At 36.6% G+C, this 25,137-nt stretch overlaps 1 protein-coding gene across 3 annotated transcripts in view; it reads right to left on the reverse strand.

The window, feature by feature from the left end:
• ARID4B (AT-rich interaction domain 4B) overlaps positions 1-25,137 on the reverse strand; it is a 152,225-nt gene that overhangs the window by 39,290 nt on the left and 87,798 nt on the right. For 2 of the 3 annotated variants that reach the window (XR_009252140.1, XM_058696194.1), the window contains exons 8-17: positions 22,083-22,221; positions 16,069-16,148; positions 14,047-14,123; positions 12,505-12,659; positions 9,497-9,569; positions 7,853-7,947; positions 6,766-6,863; positions 5,394-5,637; positions 4,898-5,073; positions 620-871 (exon numbers count right to left, since the gene is read on the reverse strand). Coding sequence is in view for 2 of the 3 variants with exons in the window: in XM_058696194.1 (XP_058552177.1) it covers positions 620-871; positions 4,898-5,073; positions 5,394-5,637; positions 6,766-6,863; positions 7,853-7,947; positions 9,497-9,569; positions 12,505-12,659; positions 14,047-14,123; positions 16,069-16,148; positions 22,083-22,221 (1,389 nt within the window). In the remaining variant the exon portion in view is untranslated. The remainder of the gene's footprint in view (positions 1-619; positions 872-4,897; positions 5,074-5,393; positions 5,638-6,765; positions 6,864-7,852; positions 7,948-9,496; positions 9,570-12,504; positions 12,660-14,046; positions 14,124-16,068; positions 16,149-22,082; positions 22,222-25,137) is intronic. The other variant, XM_058696195.1, reaches the window with a different exon arrangement.

The raw sequence follows: 25,137 nt of genomic DNA on the forward strand, positions 1-25,137 counted from the left end.
TCCACCATATCGTCTCAAATATACAAATGACTTTCTGAGGCTTCTGAACAAGACTATAATCTAAGAGATGTTAATGAAGAGATAAAGGCCCTCTTAAAATGGCTAATGCATCTTAAGAAATCACGACTTTAAAATCCCTGCCTCCTGTAAGAAAGACACGTGGCAACTTCAGATTACAAAGAAGAGGTTACTGTGGCAATGCAGTTGAAAACGCGAGAGAGAAAGAAGCCCGGTCATTAACTCATAGACATGAAGAAGCTCAAAACTCTTTTAACTTTAAAAAAGATTTTTCTACTTAAATAAATTAAAAGAAAAAAAGATTTTTCTATCATTTCAGCAATAATGTTGCTGTCCCTGTTAATCTTCATGTATAACATAAAAGTCAACTGTATAGATATCAGTTTTCTAGACCCTAAGGGTATCTTCTAAGTATTCAAAACAGTAAGTAGGAAGTGACTAAGCGAGGCATTTACATGCTGAAATCTACAGATTTTTTATATGGTACTATGACCTCAATCAGAGTAACTAATACGTCTGTAATTCGTCAATTAACTTTTAAAATAGAAAATTATTTTAGAAGTGTTTTTAGGTAGTAATCACTAGCTGAAACTCAAGTTACCTCACATTCCATCCGCAGTAATGCACCAAGTAAAGGACCTCTCCACCTTCGACATCAGAATCTTTAATACTAGCTTCATACATTTTTTGATTTTTCCCTCGTCCATACCGCACTTGGACTTTCATGCCTGGTGGATAGCATTCAAACTCCTCGTCCTCATCGTTGTCATCATCCTCTTCATCCTCTTCCTCCTCCTCCTCCTCCTCTTCTGCTTCTTCATCATCTTCATCTTCCTCTTTATTCGTTTCATCTCTTGAAAGGTTTAAAAAATTGCAGTTAATAAAAGACACTTCATAAGCTTTTCAGTTCCAAACCACATAAACTGATAAAAATCGTGGCTGTGATTGCTCCGGGAACGGCAGGTTCCATGTGCATGAAATTCTGGGTTGCAATGTAACATTAAAAACCAAAACTGTATAAGATGACTGTGGTTATAGAGAAATACATTTAGAGGAAATGAAGATTGAAAAATGCATTAAAAGAAAATTTCCAACAGCCAGAAGAAGAGAAGTTGTATAAGAAACTATTAAGGTCAACTTTAACAACTTTTTCATGGTTTATTATGAAAGTGTTTTACACAAACGTGTTGACAAAAACACAAATCATTTACACCTCATAGCCATTTCCAGACTAAAAAGTATTTTTTATTCAAGTACTTCCAGCCCCGGGGTGTTGAAAACAAAAACTTTTACTAGCCAACAGTAGTCTTATTGAGTTCAAAAGGTGCTCCAACCAGAATTTCAAATGTTATGCTAACTGAAATATGATTTTACCTCTCACAGGACTATTTGACTAACTTCACATCAATATCACATCATTTTTTTCTTTCTATTCTTCTAAACTTCGCTACAATTTCTGTTTCTTTACCGCGTATAAAGTCTTTTACCGACTCTCTCAACTTCGAAGTTCCGATGAAATAAGTGTAAGACAGGCCAAGTCCAAGTAACACAAAACTAAAAGTGAAATCATTCTAGAAGCAGCACTGCAACCATTTCAGTCTTCTCAGTATTGTGCACTTTTTAAAACTGAGCATTCGCATTCATTTTATATTAGCCACAAATCCATATTAAACAAGTTGGAGAAAACCTTCCAAACACTAGATTTAGTTTTTAAAAGACTTCAATACGAAATTCAACTATATTTAGTCCCAAGATAAATACTATGTATTTACCCTGCACAGCAGATAAAAACTATGTCTATATCTAGTACAATAGTTTTCTCTCAAAAAGACTCCATCACTTTAGAGCTGACAAATAAAGATTATAAAACAGAAACTACATGACAGTTACATAATTAAGCTTTAACAGTTCATGAATGTAATATTTATATAAAAAGCCTTTTCCACTGATCATTTGTTTCATAATCTTATACGCAACCTTTTTAGCATGACATACTTTATCACTCCTAATTATGCAATCACGTAAGCAACAGAAACAATCTATAGTAATACGAGCAACGCTAAAATGTTTTTTTATTCTCCTACCTCTTTCCTTCTACATTGTGAGGCAGGAGGGGCGAAGGGAAGCCTAACAGTCTGTGAAATTAAGTGTAAGTTTACAAAAGTAACAAATGCATCAGTTTTCTCTGAAATACATCACAAAGTCTACAGAATCTCAAGAATTACTTCTATTTTTAAAGACTCATTTATATTCAAATGAATAGGTACTTCAAAATTAAGACCTAAATAAACCAGCTATAATTGGAGATAAAAAACTAGAACTCTATTATTAAAAATACATGAACATGTCTGTACTGAAGAAATAATTATTAGTAAGGCTAAAATATCTAAGAAATTACCAGAGAGGGTATTTTGGATGATAAACTATTATTAACAACTTTAAATAAATGTTTATATGTATTTAAAAAATTAAAACAGTTAAGACTTTTTTTGGAAAGGATATTCCTTTTGTAAATCATAAACTTGTATCTCTGTGTATCAGGGAGAAAAGGAAGTGTATTCTAGTGGCCACGACAAAAGAAGTTGTTTATTATGCGCCAAAGATATTTGTCATGTACCTCAGAATGATCATATCAGAGAAAGGAGAGACACAGAATAAAAAATCTAAGAGTTTTTAAATGAAAACAACTTCTAAATTGTGTCTTACATTACACAATGCTCTGAGCACAACTGGTTCACGCCAGTAAGCACAATCCCACTTTAGTGCAGCCTGGCAGTCTTTAATTTTATCTGGAGTAATACTCTAATACTCTGTATTAATAAAGCAATCAAAAATTAAAAACAAAAGTTTCACACTGAGTGTCAACCTCAGACACCAACCAAATGAAAAACACTTAAAAAGTGTACTAAAGTTTAAAGAAGCAAACAACACAATTGCTATCAGTCAAATAAAATATTCTACTCCTTTCTCTAATAATTCACTGGCAAAATCAAAGGTAAAACGCACTAAATCAGACATAGAATGCCAACAATGATACCTTCTGGAAGTATAAAATGTAATCAGCATATAGATTTTTAAAAATTAAGTTGATGTGGATCTCTCTCTCTCTCTCTCTCTCTCTCTCTCTCTCTCACACTCACACACACACACACGCACATCTTTTAAAGAACTATTATTTTGGGAAACCAAATGTATCAGTATTTTTCATCTGAATTCACAAATATCAAATTTTCCCAGTTTGATGTCACACTTCATACAATGGAACAAATTAAAAAAACAACAACTTTAACTTATTAATACTTTCTATGGGCCAGGCATTGAACAGGGTATTTTACCTAAATTAACTTATTTAATCTCCTTTACCTAGACTATGAAAAAAGGACATGGCAAATTCCTGGCAGTAACTAGTAATTACTTAGAGAAACTTTATATGCTAGAGAAATACTCACATATGATTCTTTATAACTATCAAATTTTCTATTGCACTTACCTAATAAAACTCAGAAATCAATCTTGGACATTCCCAACACATAACACTACCAAATTAGTGCTGTCGGGCTAGGAAAATTTCAGTTTGTAGTATGATACATTGATAAATATATGTAGTAAATTAAAAAGCCATATAGTTGAAGAATTTTTTAAAACCTAAAATATATAGTTTACACCAGAAAATACATTGAAACACCAACTTGAAAAAATAAGATAATTATTAGTGACAAAGAGAAAACACAGGCTTATCACAATGCCTCCCACACAGCAGATATTCCAGAAATACATGCAAATTTAAAGATCAGATTTTTAGTCAAAAAGCTGAATCCTTACTAAGTTTCTTAGGAGCTGAAACAGTCTCCAGCAACAGCAAGGAGTACCTTGAAATATACACGTGCACACAGGGCTCTATAACCAAGTATAATGAAAAAACACTTAGACTATATTCATCTAAACCCAGGTTTCTCCTCCCATGTTTATCTGTATGCTGCAGCCAAAATTTCAGAGGACACTAAAATAATCAAGAGATTTTAGGCAAAAAGCTACGTACTTACTAAGTTTCTTAATAGCTGAAATAATCACCAACAGCAGTAAGGAGTACTTGATATAGACATTTGTACACAAAGATATATAACAAGGTATACTAAACAAGTACCTTTCCCTAAATTTGCAAAGCATATTTTGCTTCCCTTCCCTGCCTATGTGCATGCTGTGGCCGAATTTCAGAAAACACTAAAATGATCAAAAACATTTGGTTGTACTTATTTCAACGGACCATTGACGATGGGGATGTGTAGGGTTTTTTTAAACCTCAGCGATGACTAGATGCCAAAGATCATCTACAAAATCCAGGGGTCCACTGGCAGTGCATAAATTACATTGCTGAATAAACAGTTCATCATTCCAAACTGACCAAAATGAGGAATTACTACTGTCACAGAAAACACAATATAACAATCCAGGCCTGGTGAAAGCTAATTATTAGCACTTTTCCATTCTTATTTTTTGCTTAAGAAATGAACACAACTCTTAAAATCTAGAGCCAACATACCATCTAGAAAACATTACATACAGAAAGCCATCTTCCCAAATTTCTATTATCTGGTTATTCAGCAGAGCTTAATGTAGTAAGAAGTATTTTTCTAGCTCAAAATTTCATAAATTTCCATGATGAGAGCAAGAAGAATGGATCAAAAACATGATCTTTTGCTACAAATTTGCATTAGTAGGGTCTCTGAAGGAGGCAAATGGTACTTACATACTAAATGCAAACCACTCAATTACACTATATTTTGTCAAATTTAGGTTCAAACACGCACACACACAAAGGGCAAATTACAAGAATTCATTCAGCCAAAAAATGCATGTTAACCAAAAACAAATTTCTTACCCAGATTTTGCTTTTTCTTCTTCAGCTTCTACCTTTATGCTGAGGGACTCATCTACCCCAGTTGTCTCCTCATCTTTGTCCTCCAGATTCTCATTTTCTTCTGTTTTTTTCATGTTCACTTCTTTTTCCTGATCGGACTGTGTAGGTATAGATTCTAATAAATTCTTTTTACTTCCCTAGAAAAAAATCAGAGGAACTAAACCAACAAAAGTAAAAACTGTCAACCTAATTCCATGATCTAATTGTTAGCAAAAGGCGGTACCAACCAATACTAATATTGAGAAATGCGTTAGCTATTTTAAGATACTCCTGCCATTCCTAACACACTAAGCAAAAACAGCGAACAACCATTTTAAATGCAAAAATAGCACTTAACGAGGAAAATGCTCAAGAAATTAAGTATAACATTTTATAGTAAGTTAACCATGAAAATGTTACAGACAGTGTAGACAATGTACCAAAGAAGACACAGCACTATGAACAGTATCTGATTTACCAGAGAGGGTTTAATATTTTCTTTTCTTTCAGTATCATCATCAGTAGGCTTTTCTTCTTTTGGTATTATATTGTCCTCCTCTTCAATCTTTATTTCTTTGATTTCTGGTTCATTTTCTTCCTTAACTTTGATTTCTTTTACATTTTCACACTCCTTACATGGCTTGTTAACAACCTTCTCTGGCAATGCCATTTGAAATTCAATATTGGCCGACCTACAGTACTCCTCAAAACCATATAAATATCTGGAAACGTGAAGAGAAATTACATTTGGGAAAACATTTCAAATTATTACTACAGAGTGGTGGTTTTTAAAAGGTGTTTATTTCTTTTAAGTTCTCAAATATTGCGTCATATTAATATTCTAATTTATTCTAGTTCAGTTCTTCCCATTCTCTTTAACCCAAATAGAAACATTTTTCAAAAAAAACCAAAGTCACAAAAAAACTATGCCAAAAGTAAAAAAACAGTATCTTAAATAAAGTAACTGTAACAACAATAGCTATTAAAAGTATTAGTAAAGCATCAACTTTTTGAGCACTTTTTTATTTTGGAGAGAGACAGAGAGAGAGAGAGAGAGAGAGAGATGAATCCCAAGCAGGCTCTGCGCTGTCCAGCAAAGAGCCCAACGTGGGGCTCGAACTCATGAATCATGAGATCCTGACCTGAGTCAAAGTCAAGAGTCAGATGCTCAGCTGACGGAGCCACCCAGGCACCCCATGAGCACTTCTGATATGCCAAGCACTAGTCCTCTTAGTTCATGTGAAATCTCATTTAATCATCAGAATAATCTTACGAGGCAAGTACTAGTATCCCATTTTACAAATGAGGAAACTGAAGCTTAAGAGAACAAATAAATGGTCCAAGGGGCACAAAAGCTAATAATTGGCAGGACCAGGATTCAATCCTGGACTTTTTAACACTTCATTTTTTTTTAATGTTTATTTATTTACTTATTTTGAGTGAGAGAGAGGGAGAGAGACAGACAGAGGCAGAGAAGAGGGAGACACAGAATCCGAAGCAGGCTCCAGGCTCTGAGCTGTCAGCACAGAGCCAAACTCGGGGCTCAAACTCATGAACTGCGAGATCATGACCTGAGCTGAGATCAGACGCTAAACCGACTGAGCCACCCAGGTGCCCCTTTAACACTTTAAAAAGAGGTTCTTAGTCTCTACACAGTACTTTCCAAATTTTCTTGGCCACAAAAACTTTCTTTACAGAATATCTCATAGATCTAGTATTCACAGAAAATACTGCAGAACATGCTATTATAAAGTGATTAGTAAAAATTTCTGATTTCTTAGAAGAAATAATTAGCCTCCTGTTTTCTAGGTAAAATATCGAATGTCGGTATATCAAGTACCATGACTTACTTTTTATAAGCACATTTAACGTTGTATCCTGCAGCTGAATTTAAGACAGGGATTCCAAGATCCTGGTAGACTTGTTTCCAAACAGCTCCACTTTCAATCTAGCAGACAAAGTAAAATGAAAACTCCCCAATTAAAAGGTGGGAATATAATAAAATTTTGACTAATGTAGCATATAGAAATATATGTTTATATGTACTGGTTCTAGTCTCAAAGGAATGAAAAATAGCTTAATAAATTCTGAATAAAAAATTTAGTTTACAACAATCTTTTAAAGTAAGTTTTAGTATTCTAACAAATCTCAGAAAATTACAAATGTTGAGCTATTAGGCCATTTGATTTTTAAATTAAACCTGGCATAGTAAATAAGAAAATATTCAGGTTTCTAAATGAAAATTTGTAATGAAGAGACACATCAAAATTTTTAAGTAATGTATTAGTTCCCATAAAACCTATAAATTTAATAAATCAAAGTAGTTCTAAGGATCTTACTAAAGCATTTACTTTTAAGTAAAAAAAGTAAATTTTCTACAGAATACTCCCCCCACCCGAATACTTCTTCTACAGAATACTCCCCCCGCCCGAATAATCTTAATTGGATGGACACCACACATCATGGCAACCTTAAGATAATTTCTTCAGTTCAACAAAGATTTTTCTGCATGTTTCTATACATAAATGTGTGTGTGTGTGTGTGTGTGTGTGTGTGTGTGTGTGTGCGCGTGCATCACACACCATGGAAGAGATTCAGAATAAAGAATATTAAAAGAGATCCCTACTCTCAAGGACCTTACAGTGTAGTGGAAAAGAGACACAGGAAGAACTTCTACCAATATAGTTGTGCTGTGACTCACCCATACACAGGTGGTTTATGAAAGTTTGACAAACAGTAAATCGGGAAGCTCGTTTGAAAAGCTCTTTAATTAAATTTAAATTTGGTTGAGGAAGCTAGCTGTTTCTGTTTCTAACTTGTGCCTCACATCTTCTTCTCCTTCTACTATTAGGTTTTTATTAGACAATTTTAGGTAATTTTTAAAAAAGAAAACATGTTGCATGAAAAACATGTTTCACTTTTGACTGTAATACTTACATTATCAAATCCTCCAAGCTTGTGTACAAGTCTGAATAACTTAAAGAGGTTCAAATTTCGATAGCCAAGTACGGGCCGTTTGTTAATAGGTGTGCCTATTAAAGAAAACACAAAATTTACTATAACCATGCTGCATTTGCTATTTAAAACTACAAAAGATTCAGATATTACCACTGAATATATATAGTGCAAAGTATAAGAGAAAAAAAAATCCCTTGTTAATCAAAAACATGTCTACCACTTAAGCCCATCTCCTTTTTAAAAATTTCTCATACCAGATTTTTGAAACCTTATATGATTTCACTCCATTTTCATTTCCTTGATGAACAAAGAATCACAAATAAACCAAAATAAAATATCAACAAAACAAAAAATTTTTTAAGTTTTTAAAAATTTATTTTGAAAAAGCAGGCTCACGAGCGGGGGAGGGGCAGAGAGGGAGGGAGCAAGAGAATCCCAAGCAGGTTCCACACTGTCGGCACACAGCCCAACGTGGGGCCAGATCTCACCAACTGTGAGATCACGACCTGAGCCAACATCAAGAATCGGACACTCAACCAATGGAGCCACCCAGGCACCCCTTCACTTTTTTATTTGCCTTATACAAAAGCCTAAGAAATCACCTACCTTCTTAGGCCAACCCTCATTCATACAAAAAAATAATACAGAAAGCAAGGACATTTTATATCAAACAATAAAGATACCTACATTATGGCAGCCACTATCACTTACGAGAGCAAAAGACAGCCAACTTCTACTTATCAACAATACAAATGAGGATTTAAAAAAATATTAATCCCCCCCCCCAAATAACTCCCAAAGTACAGTGGCACTTCCAAATATTATTCATTCATTTTGCCCTTCTCCTCAAGCTAGAAAGCTTTCTGCCTCTCCCTACTCCCTTTCTGGCATCTTCCCAGGAAAGGAGACACTATACTCTGAACAGCAGATTACCAAGAGAGTGACAAAGCCACAGTTACCAGAGGACGAGGTCACTACCGAAAACGAAAGGTCAACATCCATACCTCTTTCCCTCGATTCTTGTATTTCTTTACCAACACCAGGCAGATTCAAAAGACTAAGCCAAGGCTCACCCTGAGACTCTGCCACCTTTCTCTATGTCTGACTCTCTCTGGATGGTTTAATTCTCTGCTTCGTTCTGTGTGGTTGGGTCCCAAGAAGACTTGGGACTATGGTGTCTCTCTGGCTCTCTCTCTCACTCACATGCACACATACACAAACACACACAAACATACACATCCAAGGTATATCCAACAGTGATTCTAGAGAGGAAGGCTTTTGACTAGAGGAATCTATGTAGGTACAAATAAAATGGTACTATGATTACCAGTCAGCTACTGCTCCCTAGTCGTAAGAGTTCTTTGGGAACCCATGGATGGAGGGCAGACAGGCAGAACAGAATGCAGGCCATATGGGTCCATGGCCATAATATCCATCAAAATACTGTCAAATTCCTCCTCCCATGTACTATATGCCAGGTACTATGCCAGGTGCTGGTGACGCTGGCAGGCAGTAAGGCAGCCATGATTATTAGTGACATGAAGCTTAACGAACAGAATTCTTTATGGTTTTTTTATTCATGGTTATTGTTGTACAGGTAGCACATTTAAAAATAAAACTCACCTCTATCCTCCATAAATTTGTACAACTGCTGAAGAAAGTTCTCCCTTTCTTCTGGAAATGGTTCTATTTCTTCCTAATTTTAGTCACAGAAGAATAGAATGTTATTTTCCTCAATTAAACATCATAATAATACAAGATTTCCTACTAAAAGCAAAGACTAATATTTACTAAAATATTTCAAGGACGTTTTCCCAAGTAAAAATTATTTCTTAACACTAAGATGTTCAAAACCAGGCAAGTCTAGACATTTTATGCTTTCCAAAGGAATATGCCTTAAAAGGTATCTCAACACCGATAATCTCAAATGTAAATTCTCATAGAAGAAGTACAAAATAAGACTAGCAAGACGGTTCATGAGCTTTTTCCCATATCAGATATCTAACTACTCTTTAAGTCAGGGCCACAGGCTCAAGAAGACCTACTCTCACTTATATTAAATTGGGTCAGGGTTTCACATCACAACAGACTATCTTGTTGCTCCTCCAGAACTATACACGTGTGGGTCCCATTAGCTGTAACTCCAAGTATCCTTCATGATATACAGCCCCACTGTGCAGCACTTCAAGCTAACAAAATCAGTAAAGTGGGGAACAAACTTGATCTACAATACCTGAAGATTCAGACTTAGGGAAATCTTCAAGTAATAAAATAGTTCCCCGATTTATCAATTACAAGGGAGGGACTAGCTTCTTGCTGCTGTGGCCAGGGGCTGTGGCAGTAGGGAGCTGGTCCTGAAGCGACCTGCAAGGAGCAGGGTAGTAGGTGAGACGGAGGAACTCATCGATTCAGTGACTATCATCCATTCAACAAGCCATTTAGTGAGCACCAGCGAGCGTAGGCACTGTGCTAGGTGCTGACTCAGATAAAAGAAAAATGAGCGATGGAGCCTGCCGTTAGAGAACACGATCGGGAGTAACTGTGAAGAAAGTGATTCCAAACATACACCTAGGACTTGCAGTTACTCTGGCTGAAACCAATGTATTTCTGACAGTAACGCTCCAGACCATACTTTTCAACTGATAGTCTAAATAAACCTAAATATATCATTTTACTTTTAAAAATCATGTGTCTAATGCCATTGTTTTGACATCTGCCCCTTTACTTTAAAAGCTAGCAGAGCAAAGGAAGGCAAGGTAAAAACAAGAAACAAAAATCCATGTTGATAAACTATTAAGTTTGCCAGTTGAGCAGAGAAGAATAAATGACAATTATTAATTTCTTTATGTAAAAATCTACACTTCTCAGTTTAAACATGGTCCACAGAAGGTGGGTTTTAGTAAGGCAGTCAGATACAAATCTAAGGAAACCTATTTTCTAGATACAATCTTAAATGCCCCCTGATACAATATTTGGCTTTCATAAACTGCCAAACTTATTCCTGTCCCAAAAATTTAGTGAAGTTTGTATTTAACGTAAAAGAAAATGATTAACTGGAAACCAGATTTGCTTTCACCAAAACATTTCTAAAACACAAATCTAAGCAATAAAAATTTTAGTAACTAATATTTATTGATCATCATATATTTACAAGTTATACATTATGAGACACTCTGAGTAGGAGCACAGGGAACACCAAACCCCTGAGGAGCTTACAGGGGAGAAAACCGACAATAAGTGCGCGTGCGTGTGTGTAAATGATAAAAATATGCACAAGGAAAGGTAGTAATTAAGCAAATGGAGCGATTAACTTTCCTGAGGTGAGGGAGGTGATGCTGCACAGGTTTCCCTTTACAGAGGGATCGTGTTAGTAGGGTTTTGAAACTGAACGGGAGTTTGCCAGGCTAACTGGGGGAGGAAAGGCAAGAGCACTGTAGGCAGAGGTACTGGTATGTGTACAGGCTGGGAAGAGGCAAGGTATGTAATTTAGTATCGCCACAGCATCAAGTTCAAAATGGCAAGGTACACCAAGAGAAGTGGTAAAAAGGCAGGATTGGATTGTAAAAGAAGTTCTGTAAGTGAAGCTTGACTTTCAAGGTGCTAAGAAGCTACTGGGCAAGTTTGAAGCAAAGGACTGCTTGTTCATTTTAGCATTTTAAACAAAAAGCGGGAGGGGGAGAAGACTGAAGCTGAGAAACTTTTACACTACACATTGTCATCACAGATCACTAGGTCATAAAACATAAACTCTGAAACAATCCTATTTCATGAATAGTTGTTTATTACAATTAAATGGCAGAATTTCAGAACTTACCGAAAATATTACATATTGAGATTAACTTACTTAGTTTCCTGAAAACATTCACTCCAATTCACTTCAAGGTCAAATATACAGCCTTCACTACCTACACCATTCACCAGTAACTTCTATGAAATCGTTCAACAAACCACTGAAGAGCACAGTGGTACAATGTCACTAGTAATGCCATGGACAGCTTTTGTTGGTACTTATCACTGCTAGATCTAAAGTACCAGTTATAATAAAATCTAAAACTTTACCTACTTGATCCATACAAATTCACAGATGACTTATTTATGATCTAATTAGAACTAGCCACTCATCTGTGTTAGACGTAGTTATTTAAGTTTTTCTGAATCAAAGAGGTATTAAAGGTATTAACCCTTTTTTGCGGACTATTCTTCTAATACTAGATGGAAGATGTATTTTATACTTCTCTGGGTATTTCAATAAAATATGCAGATGAAAACACTGTACCAGGTGACAGTGGTCCATAGGATGATGAGAAAGCACATGAAAGTAGAGTTTTGCTACGTTAGGTGTGTATTTCCCTTATTATCTGATAAACCAAAAAAAGCACATCATCAAGAAACATTTTTGAGATGACTGAAATAACTGTATTTAGTATTTTCAATTTCACAAGACTATATTTCTATTTTAAGTAAGCAAGCCAACTACCGGTTATGGCGGACATCACAACACAGTTTTATTATGAAGTATCTCTAATACTAAAAATACTTAAGTGATTGACGACCTGATGCCAAATCCTAACTCACAAAGGAAACTGAAGTGTTATTTCTAATTTTAGGAGACATCAACCATTTTTAATTACCTCTTCTTCACTGCTATTATCTTCCTTTTCTTTTTCATCATCTTCCTCCTCTTCTTCTTCCTCTGCTTCACTGCTAGAACTATCTTCTTTCAGTTCAGTCTTCCAGTTAGCAGGAATCGTTCTACTTTTGTGAAATTCAAGCGCCTGATCAAAGGCTGGAAAGAGGACCATAAACTATGTGAACTGGAGAAATTAAGACAACTGATTTGTCTAATAGTGGTAAAAAAGATTAAAAAAAAAAAAAAAAAGGAAAACTACTGTGCTAATACCACTGACATCTGTGAAATGTCTGCTACGTGCCAGGCACTGCGCACTGTAGTAACTCATTTCAAACCCAACCATCCGAAGCATCAGGCACCCATTTGACAGACGGCGAACTGCTGCTACTGAAGGGGACTTAGGTTCAAACAAAGAACAGTTTTCTTCTTTTACACAAAAACTAAACATGCCTAGTAAAAACAACTTTAAGACTGGTACATTTCTGATCATTTGTCCAACAAATGACTATGAATCAGCATCATATATCAAGCACAAAGCCGCTGTAATGAACATACGTTATAGCTGAAGATATTCTATAAATACACATTAGCTTCATTTCTAGTTAAACCTGAATTAAAATTAAAGTAATAATCAGCTTAAACTAAAATTAGCTAGACACAGTTATTTTCAGTTTATAATACATGGAAATAAACTCTAAACCACAAATTCTTGGTGATTTTTAACCAGTCTACCTAGCATACTATTAGATTTGATAAACATGGGTGAAAGGAAAATAAAGTTATATACAAAGCTAAAAACCAAGCAAAAAATGCAATTAGATATATTCCTCAATAAAATATGACCATTGTTACACTATGAGACATGACAAATCAAAATTACTTTTGACTTCTGTTTCTACCATCCTTAGGAACTAATATTTTATTTACTAGGCAAAAGCAAGGCTATAGTAATTAGCTGGTAATATAGTTCTTTGCCACTTTTGGATTACTGCCCCTGATTATAAGCTAAGAAAGAAAAAGAACCCTATAGTAACAAAAGACACCTAGGTTTACAAAAGTATAATTCACACAGAACCAAGTATAACTTCAAAGACAGGATTATAAAAAATATTATTTTTTACTTTATTTGTTTATTTTAATGTTCATTGATTTTTGAGAGAAAAAGAGAGAGGGAGAGAGAGAGAAACAGAGAGGGAGAGAGAGAGAAAGAGAGAGAGAGAGAGAGAGAGTGAGAGAATGTGTGAGTGTGTGTGTGTGTGTGTGTGTGTGTGTGTGTGTGTGTGTGTGTATGTGTGGGGGGTGGGGGGGGAGGTACAGAATCCAAAGCAGGCTCCAGGCTCTGAGCTGCCAGCACAGAGCCCAACGCAGGGCTCAAACTCATGAACCACAAGATCATGACCCAAGCCAAAGTCAGATGCTTAACTGACTGAGCCACCCAAATGCCCCCAAAATACATTTTTTAAAGAGCAAAAGAGAGTTTGATCTTCAAAAACACTTCAGCAGTTGTTAAGTTAACCATAAACTATTCCAAGATTATCCTTACCTTGTTTTAATATCGCATCAGGCTTTGGTGCAGAGTCACTAGTAATTTCATGGACATCCTTTCTTGGCACTGAAGTACTACATTAGTTTTTTTTTTAATTTTAAAGAAAAAAAAAGCCACAAAAAACACAACAGAAATTAAAAGTTGAATTACACACTACAGAAAAATATTAAAAATATGAAAACATTAACATTTGCAATGAAAGTGATTGCACAGTGCTGCAATTCCCAAATAAAATGCTAAGCAGAATGCTGAAATAGGTCATCACCTACAGAAGGACCCCACCTTGAGAGGTGTTTTTCAAACAAGATATTCTCAAATATCAGGAGTCCCTGGCTAAATGTAACACTGAAAACAGGGAGGCTAGTGAAAATAATAGTAAATGAAAATACTTTGATGGCAGGATCAATCCAATAAAAAAAGAAGTCAAATAGTAAGAATTTGCCATTGTCTTGGAATAATCACAAGAAATTACTGAATTTAAGACTGGAAGAAAATGTACTTGTTTATACTATAAATGTTCTTCTAAGAACTGTTTTTAAGCTGGATTCTAGGCTCACAAGCAAACTTCTAATATATAACTTAGTCTTTCATGGAACTCCCCAATCATAAGGAGGGAGTCAGATGTAAGCAACTGGGAGAATTTCTATCATATATATCACATTCATCTCCTATTTTACAATAGTAAGTCATCCTTCAGTATCATTCAGCTCTTCTGCATTTGGTCTGTATCAATCTACAAACGCCAGAAAACTATTCCAAATACATTTGTCAGCCAGCCTATTTTTAATTTTTATTCAAAAAATTTCAAATACATACAAAAGAGAATAAAACAGTGCAATGAAACACCATATACCCATTATCCAACTACAATAATCATAAAGTCAGTCACTTTCACTTATACCCCTACCTACTTCCTCCCACCCTATGTGGATTACTTTGAAGGAAATTTGAGATATTATATAATTTGATTTGTGATATACTTCACATGAGGTTTAAAAGAAAATTCTTTTTCAAAATCATAAACAGGGGCGCCTGCGTGGCTCAGTCCATTGAGCATCCAACTTCGGCTCAGGTCATGATCTCACAGCTCGTGAGTTCGAGCCCCGTGTCAGGCTCTGTGCTGACAGCTCAGAGCCTGGAGCCTGCTTCGGATTCTGTGTCTCCCTCTCTCTCTGCCCCAACCCACTCGCATTCTGTCTCTGTCTCTCTCAAAAATAAATAAACATTAAAAAAAATTTTTTTTTTAAATCATAAGCAATACCATTACTACACATTTAAAGTTAACAATAATTTCCTAATACCATTGAACCAGTATTCAATTTTAATATTCAAATTCCTGATTATCTCCATTTTGTTAAAGTGGATTTCATAAATTGTTATAAAAATCACTTTCTAGAACCTGAAAACCCAAACACCAATCTTAAAATGTGATGATCCTTTTAAGGTATAAACACAGAATAAGGCCAAGTATAAAATACATGACTTTTCTAGTCACATAATTCTTAAAGAGGGAAAAAAAAACACAGAAATTCATAACTCAGTTCCAGAAAAGCTCTATATGAAAAATCACTTGAACACTCAATACATTTGCAGTAACCCATTTTAATCCACAGGCTACTATACAAGTTGAATGTTACACAACAGGTATCAGTATAACCATTAGAACTAAAAATATTAGGGCCCAATTAAATATTCCAGAATAGTAAAGACATCAATAAATATAGCGATCAAATATTAGATACAGTAGATATATCTAAATGTGCCTGAACAAATCACCAGCTATTATACTATACAGGCAAATACTGACAAACTCTGGGAGTTTAGAAAAAAAACAAAATAAACAAATAAGGCATACTGTAAGACCACCTAAATGATAATGTGAAAAATGATCACACTTCCAAACATTCTGTATGATGAAAAGTAAAAGCATAAGGTCATTGGAAATAATTAATTTATTATCATTTACTATCCTAACTTGGAAAAACAGCATATTTTTAACCTCCAGTGAATTATACTTACAATTTGCCATCTTTGAAAGATCGAACAAGAATATTGTCTTTTTTCACAGCAATTTCATCACTACAATCAGGACAAACCACCTTTAAAAAACAAAAAAGTGTAAACTATTAAAACTAAAAGCACATTTACAGTTATGTATCAATTATTAAAATGCTTTTAAAAGACAGTTTCAGGGGCGCCTGGGTGGCTCAGTCAGTTAAGTGTCTGACTTCAGCTCAGGTCATGATCTCCTGGTTCGTGAGTTCAAGCCCCACCTCAGGCTCTGTGCTGACAGCCCAGAGCCTAGAGCCTGCCTCAGATTCTGTCTCCCTCTCTTGTGCTCTCGCTCTCTCTCTCTCAAAAACAAACATTAAAAAAAAAATTTTTTTAAATAAAAGATAGTTTCAGCTTAAAGCTTAAAAACGAATTTTAGTTTGTAGGGTAAACAGGTACACACACACATGAAAATACACACAAGTGATTTTAAATTTACATCCTATATCCTTCCAGCTTTCTTGATTCCCCACATTGTTTCTGGCACTGGCTTGGCGTTGAAAGCAGAAGCGTGGCCATGGCTCGACTGAAGCTGTGGACCAAGTTCTAGTTAGAAACAGAACACTGGAATGAAAGGGGAGGCTGGGGTGGAAAAAGAGCTAAAGCCAGAGGGTCTGCAGCACGGCTAGGAGAACAGAAACCAAACGGAAGCAAGTATATCAGAGCAGTCTCTAACTTAAAAAAGGTAGAGATGGGGGCGCCTGGGTGGCGCAGTCGGTTAAGCGTCCGACTTCAGCCAGGTCACGATCTCGCGGTCCGTGAGTTCGAGCCCCGCGTCAGGCTCTGGGCTGATGGCTCGGAGCCTGGAGCCTGTTTCCGATTCTGTGTCTCCCTCTCTCTCTGCCCCTCCCCCGTTCATGCTCTGTCTCTCTCTGTCCCAAAAATAAATAAATAAAAAAAAAAAAAAAAAAAAAAAAAAACGTTGGAAAAAAGGTAGAGATGAGTTCAACTTATTACTTACATTTAAATAAACGTAACAGGCACTAAAATTTCTTCCCAATGCTACCCACTCTAAAAAGTAAATGTTATAAAGAAGATACCTTTCTGGAGGCTACATAAGATTTATTACTAACAGAAGAAGATTTACTTTAGTTGGAGTCCCTCAGCTGCTATTTAAAGTGAGGTTCAAGCATTCCTTCCTAAAGGCTAATGCAAGACGCCTCTAAACTTTGAGTATTTTAATTCCAAGACAGCCCACTATGTATACCAGGAACAATGAAAAATGGGCTAAATAAGTATGACAGGTTTCTTTTAAGGACAGTCTCATTAGCTCTGAAAAATGACAATGGTACATAAAGGCCATTTATTTTCACCAAAGGTCAGAAAGGAGCTAGAAACAGGTGAGTTCTAATTTCGTCTTTAAAAAGTTAGTTCACATTTTCCGTAACAGCAACTGCAGTGCACCAGGCATTCCTTAAATACTGACGGCACTGTGAATAAACTCACTGATGAAAGTCTGCTACATGGGGCGGCTAGGTGGCTCAGTTGGTTGAACGTCTGACTTCGGCTCAGGTCATGATCTCACAGTTCGCAAGTTCGAGCCCCACGTCAGGCCCTGTGCTGACCGCTAGGGGCCTGGAGCCTGCTTTGGATTCTGTGTTTCCTTCTCTCTCTGCCCCTCCCCGACTCGCACTCTGCCTCTCATTTGAACATAAATAAACATTAAAACATTTTTAAAAAAAGAAAAAAGTCTGCTCTATGTATTAGCATCCAAGGAAACTTCCTTGTCATTTCAAAAAAGTCCTCCAGTAGGGACGCCTGCCATGGGTCGCTCAGTTGGTTAAGCGTCCGACTCCTCCTGGTTTCAGTTCATAGCAATGATCTCACAGTTTGTGAGTTTGAACCCTGTGTTGGGCTCTGCGCGGTCAGCGCAGAGCCAGCTTGGGATTCTCTCTCCCTCCCTCTCCACCAAAATAAATGTAAAAAATTTCTGAAGTAAATACTTCATATTTGGTCTAATCATGCTACAGATACTAACTACCACATCAAGGTACTGTACTAGATGCCAGAGAACACAGAAGCCCAGACAGTCACCGCTCCTCCCTACACGGAGTTTGTACTCTAGTTGGGAAGACAAGCACTAAGTAAGAGAGTACACACTGATTTAACTGCTACTGCGTTAAGTCCTTATCTAGGTAATCAGGGACCACTTTTTTTTTAATGTTTATCTATTTTTGAGAGAGAGCGAGCGAGCAGAGGAGGGGCAGAAAGAATCCAAAGCAGGCTCCAGGCTCTGAGCTGTCAGTACAGAGCCTGATGTGGACTCAAACCTACAAACTCCAAGATCGTGACCTGAGCCGAAGTCGGACCCTTAACCGACTGAGCCACCCAGGCACCCCACAGGACTACTTCCTTGAAGGCACAACATTTAAGCTCAGCTTTCAAGCCTGAGTAGGAGGTGGCTTGACATGGGATGTACACGTACGCATGTATATGCAGCAAAGGGGTGCACTGCAAGCAGAGGAAACTAATCACAGGAAGCGTCAGAGACAGGAAGCAGTAGAACCCTGTTCCAGAGAGCAAAAGGGCAGTGTGGCTAACTTTCTGCCTGGAGTGATTAAGAGAGATGAAAAGCGTTCAGATTTTCTGGTTAATTCTTAGAATAAAATCTAAAATCTTTAAGGAAAGGCTCTGAGGAAGGATAATGTTGTAACTGCTTTGCCTTTTAAAGAATTACTTAGGCGGTGCCTGGCTGGCTCAGTCAGAGGAGCAAGTGAGTTTTGATCTCGGGGTTCTGAGTTCAAGCCCCATGTGGGACACAGAGATTATTAAAATAAATCCAACTTTAAAAAAAAGAATAGGGGCGCCTGGGTGGCTCAGTCGGTTGAGTGTCCGACTTCAGCTCAGGTCATGATCTCAACTGTCCATGAGTTCGAGCCCTGTGTCAGGCTCTGTGCTGACAGCTCGGAGCCTGGAGCCTGTTTCAGATCCTGTGTCTCCCTGTCTCTCTGCCCCTCCCCCACTCATGCTCGCTCTCTCTCTCTCTCTTTCTCTGTCAAAAATAAACATTAAAAAAAGAATAAAAATAAAATTAAGTTACAATTATTTTTATTTATTTATTAAAATGGAATTAAAACATCCAGGTGAGAGGTGGTGACTTGGCTGCAGAGTGGTGGCAATGGCAAATTAAAGAAAAGAGAACTATGAGAGATAATTAGGGAAGTGAAGAGATGAGCAAGCAGAGGGATGCTCAGGTTTCTGTCTTGTGCAAATGATGTCATTCACTGTGAGAGGAAACAATGGAGAAGGGCCAAGTTTTGGAAGAAGGGAGGAGAGAATACATTTAGTTTTAAATTTATTAAGTTTTGAGGTGGCTGAAGAACATCCAAATGGAGATACTAAATAGAGAGATACCCAAGTCTAGAGCTCACAATGGAGGTCTGAACTGTGATATAAACTTGGGAGTCAACAGCCTAAATACTAAGGGTCTCAAACTTAGGTCTAAAACTATGAATAAAATCTACCTTTTTTTCTCATGGTTTTTGCAGTCCTCCACTTGACCAACTGAGCTACTGAAGGAATCACACTTTCTCATGGGTTTCAAAAATTACATATATGATAGCTTTGGCCGATGCTGCTGGTGGTGTGTAAGTGGGATCACTTTCCATTCTGCCACAGGAATGATAATCCGTATTTCATCCTGTTCACCCATGTATGTTCTTTTCTTGGTCCCTAAGGCATTTCAGTTTGTTAACTCTGCAACCAATGCTATAAAAGGGGATGAGATCACCCAAAAGAGAATACAGAGTGATATATTCTGAACCTTGAACAGCAACATTTCAAGGTTGGTTAGAGGAGAAACCATGAAGGAAACTGAAAAAGACAACTGCATGAGTCATGGAAGCTAAGATTTCCTTCTCTTAAAATGGGGGTAAATACCACTTATCTTCAGTCTCAGGAATAAAGGAGACTGTTTATACTGACAAGCTCAGCACAGTGCCTGGCCAGGGGAGATGTAAACCCATGGAGGTTGTTCACAGGTCCTGGGAGTACGCGACTGTTTCCTAGCATGATGTTACTAAACACTCGTAAAATTTACTCAATTTATAAAAACTAATTTCAAAAATTGAAACCCAAATACTATTTATGTTATTATGTCAAGTTTGTTTGATTTAGTACACAAGTTTACACCCTAGTTGACAAAAAGTACTCATCACTGTCCAAAAGATCTCACTTTGGGGGGAAGGATTACATATATGAATAATTCTAAGATTCTTTAAATGATAATGAGATGGTTCCTAAGCAGATTACTGACAATTCAACATCATAAATCCTTAAATATTTTTCCCATCATCAAGAAAACTATTCAGAAATTATGGTGAGAGAATCATAATACTGAATATACTAACAGTGAAAAAATTAATATTCCTGTTGTTTTAGAAAAAGACCCAGAAAACTTTTTTTTTTTTTAAGTTTATTTATTTTTGAGAGAGACAGAGCATGAGCAGGGGAGGGGCAAAGAGAGAGGGAGACACAGAATCCAAAGCAGGCTCCAGGCTCTGAGTTGTTAGCACAGCCTGGGCTGTGGGTGCCTGGGTGGCTTAGTTGGTTAAGCATCCAACTCTTGATTTTCAGCTCAGGTCATGATCTCACCATCTGTGGGATCGAAGCCCCGTTACTGGCTCTGCACTGACAGCATGGAGCCTGCTTGGGATTCTTTCTCTCCTCTCCTTGCCCCTCCCCAGTTCGTGCATGCACATGCTCTCTCAAAAACAAACAAACAAACAAACATTAAAAAACAAAACAAGGGGCGCCTGGGTGGCTCAGTCGGTTAAGCGTCCGACTTCGGCTCAGGTCACGATCTCACGGTCCGTGAGTTCGAGCCCCGCGTCGGGCTCTGTGCTGACAGCTCAGAGCCTGGAGCCTATTTCAGATTCTGTGTCTCCCTCTCTCTCTGACCCTCCCCCGTTCACGCTCTGTCTCTCTCTCTGTCTCAAAAATAAATAAACATTAAAAAAAAAAATTAAAAAAAAAAAAAAAACATGTTTTCAGGGGCACCTGGATGGTTCAGTTGGTTAAGCATCCAATTCTTGATTTTTGGCTCAGGTCATGATCTCACTGTTCCTAAGATAAAGCCCTGTGTTGGGCTCTCCACTGACAGGGTGAAGCCTGCTTCGGATTCTTTCTCCCTCTCTCTCCACTCCTCCACCCCTCTCTCAAAATAAATAATTAAACATTAAAAAAAACACAATGTTTTCAAAAGAAATTCTTACAAAGAAATCTTAGCGCTTAAGGAAAAAAGAAATGATCTCATACGTTGACACTTAAGTTTTCAGTTTATTACCCAACTTACTTCGACTTTCCAATACTCAGTTTCCTTATCACTAAGTGAGGATAAATAATAATACCTGCCTCATAGTCCCTGTAAAGGTCTTAGCACAGTCCCTGCATACAACAGGCATCCAATAAATACTGGATGGACAGACGGATATATGCAAAGGTATCATAAAGCATTTATATTTATTAAAACAAATCATTACCCTCTTTAGTTTTAATTATAAGATACAATGTTAAGTTTTAACTGAAAGAACGGGCATTTACTGGGCAATTATTTTGTGCAAAACACTGAACTGAGCTCAGGAGAAAGAATATAAAACATGTTCACTGAAAAGGAGGATAGACAGACATCATTTTAGTTAACAGTAGAAAAAGAAAGTCTCCTCTTCTGCAATCTTCTGCATGATGAATTTAGGAGTTGTAAAAATTTACATTATGACTTTTCTACCCAACACAGAAAGAGAAGTATAATGAACTCTCATATACCTAGCCTCTAAAATTACCAAAATTTGGCCTTTCTTGGATGACTTCAAGAGTCCTTGGTACTCAAAGACAATTTTGAAAGTAATATTTGCGTAAACTAAATGATGCTAAAGCCATTTCCCCACTTTGTCCTTGGGAAAAATACTAGTAAGATTATCAGTTGTCCTCTTCATGCACTTAAATAGTTGAAAGTTAAACTCTTTTATACTGAAGTTACTCACCAATGCAGGAAACCACAGTGCTTTCTTTTTATCCAAACTAACGTAATCTACACATACAACTTTTCCTAGTAGCTCATCAATCTGCTTCCTATCATCCTCATCTTCATCACTGGAGGATGAAGAAGACTCTTCCTCTGGTCTAGGAAAAGAAAAAAAAAAAAAAAGGTATTTCCATTTATCTTCACAGAGAATGAGCATACCAAGCTGATAAATACAGGTATTCCAGAAATCTTATCCCATTTTCAAAAACCTACAGAATGGCAAATTTAAATTTTTATATAATTTTCTAAATTTCTGAAGGATAATAAAAAGGGTTATCATTAAAAGAAAGCACATCATTTTCCTAAAAATCTCTTGGAAAGAACACAATACTCAAAAAGCTTAAGGCCCTGTATGAAACATCCCAGCACTACACAAAAATACAGTAGATGCTACTCTCAAAAGAGTTGGGAGTTCCCAAGATACTAAATTTTATACTCCTAGTACAAAGATAACTTTAAAAAGGGAAAAACATTTTTATTTATGGGGAGGTTAGGGTGGTGAAGAAGACAATCTGCTAAGACATCAGCATTGCTATCCTTAATATCAAATATACACAAACTAGGCACTGACAAAATGTATAATACTGTTATTTTGTTGTTTTTTTGTATAACATTGTTATTTTGTATTATATTAAAAATTCCTTTCAGTTTACACTGTATATTGGACTAGTAAATTAGAAAGAAGTTACCTGCCCACAGAAAAAGAGACTATCTAAAACTACCCATGTGATGTTACACAAAAGTATAGTAGAAATGAAAACTAAAAAAGAAAAAAAAAATCACACAAAACAAACAAAAATTCTACCTTTGAATCTGGTTCTAAGAAAGCCCACAATCAGTGTTAAAGAAAATAAAGATTATAACAATGACAGCTCCAAATGCTCAGAGTAAGTAAAGACACTAAGAAATGAATACACAGGGACTCCTGGGTGGCTCAGTCAGTTGAGCGTCCAACTCTTGATTTCAGCTCAGGTCATGATCCCAGGGTCATGGGATCAAGCCCCATGTCAGTCTCAGTGCTGAGTGTGGTATATGCTTAAGATTCTCTCTGTCTCTCTGCCCCTCTCCCCTGCTTGCTTTCACTCTCTAAAATTAAAAAAAAAAAAAAAAAGTTTAAAAGAAATTTTTAAAGGTTTTAAAAAAAGAAATAAATAAACCATTGCAATGTATGTTCTTTTTATAAAATAAAATTGAATAATGGCGAATACTGATTACCTACGGGGATGAAAACATTTTTGAGATACTCAGCAATGACCAAGTTCACGGACAAAAAATGTAAGCTGAAAACTCATTTTAAAACCTTAAACACGATTTATCTATTTGGTTGACTGGCATAAATCTAATATATTCTAAATTTGTCTCGATGCCTTTCCAAAGGGATGGAGATATAAATGTCACTCCTTTATATTTATACACTTCAACATAAATATTTTTTAAAAACCCAAAAAAAACTATTGTAGTAAGATTAAACATTTTAGAACAATATGGGAAATATCACTATTTGATTTCAATGATCAAGTAACTTAAAACTTTTCTCCTGGCAGAAACAAAGCAAATTTTCCAAGCTTGCTGCTGAGAACCAGGGTACTTCAAATGGCCCTTATAGTAGTTTAACTGCTACTCAGAAAGTAACAGAAGGTAGGAAAAACCAATACAGCTTGGTATTAGCAAAGCATAAAACCTTAAAAATAGACACACAACTTCCGGCAGTCATGACAGACTTCCCAAGTCTGAGTTCTACTTGATTACAAATGTTTCTCAAGGGCAATGACTTTTCTCTCTCCACTTTCTAGTGGCTGTAGAACACAACCAACCTTAAAACCATAATCACTGCTTTTTCAAAGCAGTTATAAAAAACTTATTCAGCTAGGATTTAATAGACGCCCTTTAAGTCATTATCATTAGCAAGACAGAAAGTCCCAGTATCACAGATAACATAGATCACATCTGTAAAACAGAGACAGAAAACTGGGCTTTATTTGCCTAACAAAGTCATCTGCATCTTTATGAAAATTCTCATTTGTTTCTTAAGACTTAACAAGCGTGAAGACTTCAGACATGAGAAAGTTACATATATATATATATATGTGTATATATACACACACACACACACACATATATATACGTATATGTGTATGTGTGTATATATATATATATATATATATATATATATATATATATATGTATGTATGTATAAAAGGGCTGCCTACATAAAATACCTATCCGCTTTACATACTAAATGTCCAAGTTCCACTCTAAAACCATTTCCCATTCATGGACTAGATTTCTTCCCCTCGACTCCCCAAATGAAGACTTTGTTCCCACAATGCTTGTTTCCCTCTCCTGTGTCAATTTTTCTGCCTCTGCTATATTGAGTCCTATCAGCATACCCTTATTTCCACTAACATGCTTTATTTCTCCCACTTAAAAAAAAAAAAAAAAAGTCCCCTGCGGCACCTTGGTGGCTCAGTCGGTTAAGCAGCAGACTTGGGCTCAGGTCATGATCTCACAGCTCGTGGGTCTGAGTCCCCAGCTGGGCTCTGCACTAACATCTCGGAGCTCAGAGTCTGGAGCCTGCTTGGGATTGTCTCCCCCTCTCTTTGTCCCTCCCCCACTTGTGCTTGCTCTCTCTCTCTCTCTCTCTCTCTCTCTCTCTCAAAAATAAATAAATTAACAAACATTTTAAAAAGAAAAATCCCCTGACCTCACTTTCTCCACCAGTTACTAGCACCTCATTTTCCTACTCCCCCTTTGCAGTCAAACAGAGCCTGGAATGCTCTATTCCCCAGACATTTGGAAACACTCAACTCTTCTAAGTCTCTGTTGAAATGTCATCTCAGTGAGGTTATCCTGACTGTCCCATTCAAATTTAGAATCTGCCCGTCCCAATCTCTCCTTTTATTGTTTTCCCACAGCACTGAAAAATCTATCATGCTATATAATCTGCTTAATTCGTTCTTACGTTTTCTCTTTCTGACCCATCTCCCCCGTATGAGAGAATATAAGCCTCAGGG

This window comes from Neofelis nebulosa, chromosome 13, assembly GCF_028018385.1.
Source record: "Neofelis nebulosa isolate mNeoNeb1 chromosome 13, mNeoNeb1.pri, whole genome shotgun sequence".
NCBI lineage: Eukaryota > Metazoa > Chordata > Mammalia > Carnivora > Felidae > Neofelis > Neofelis nebulosa.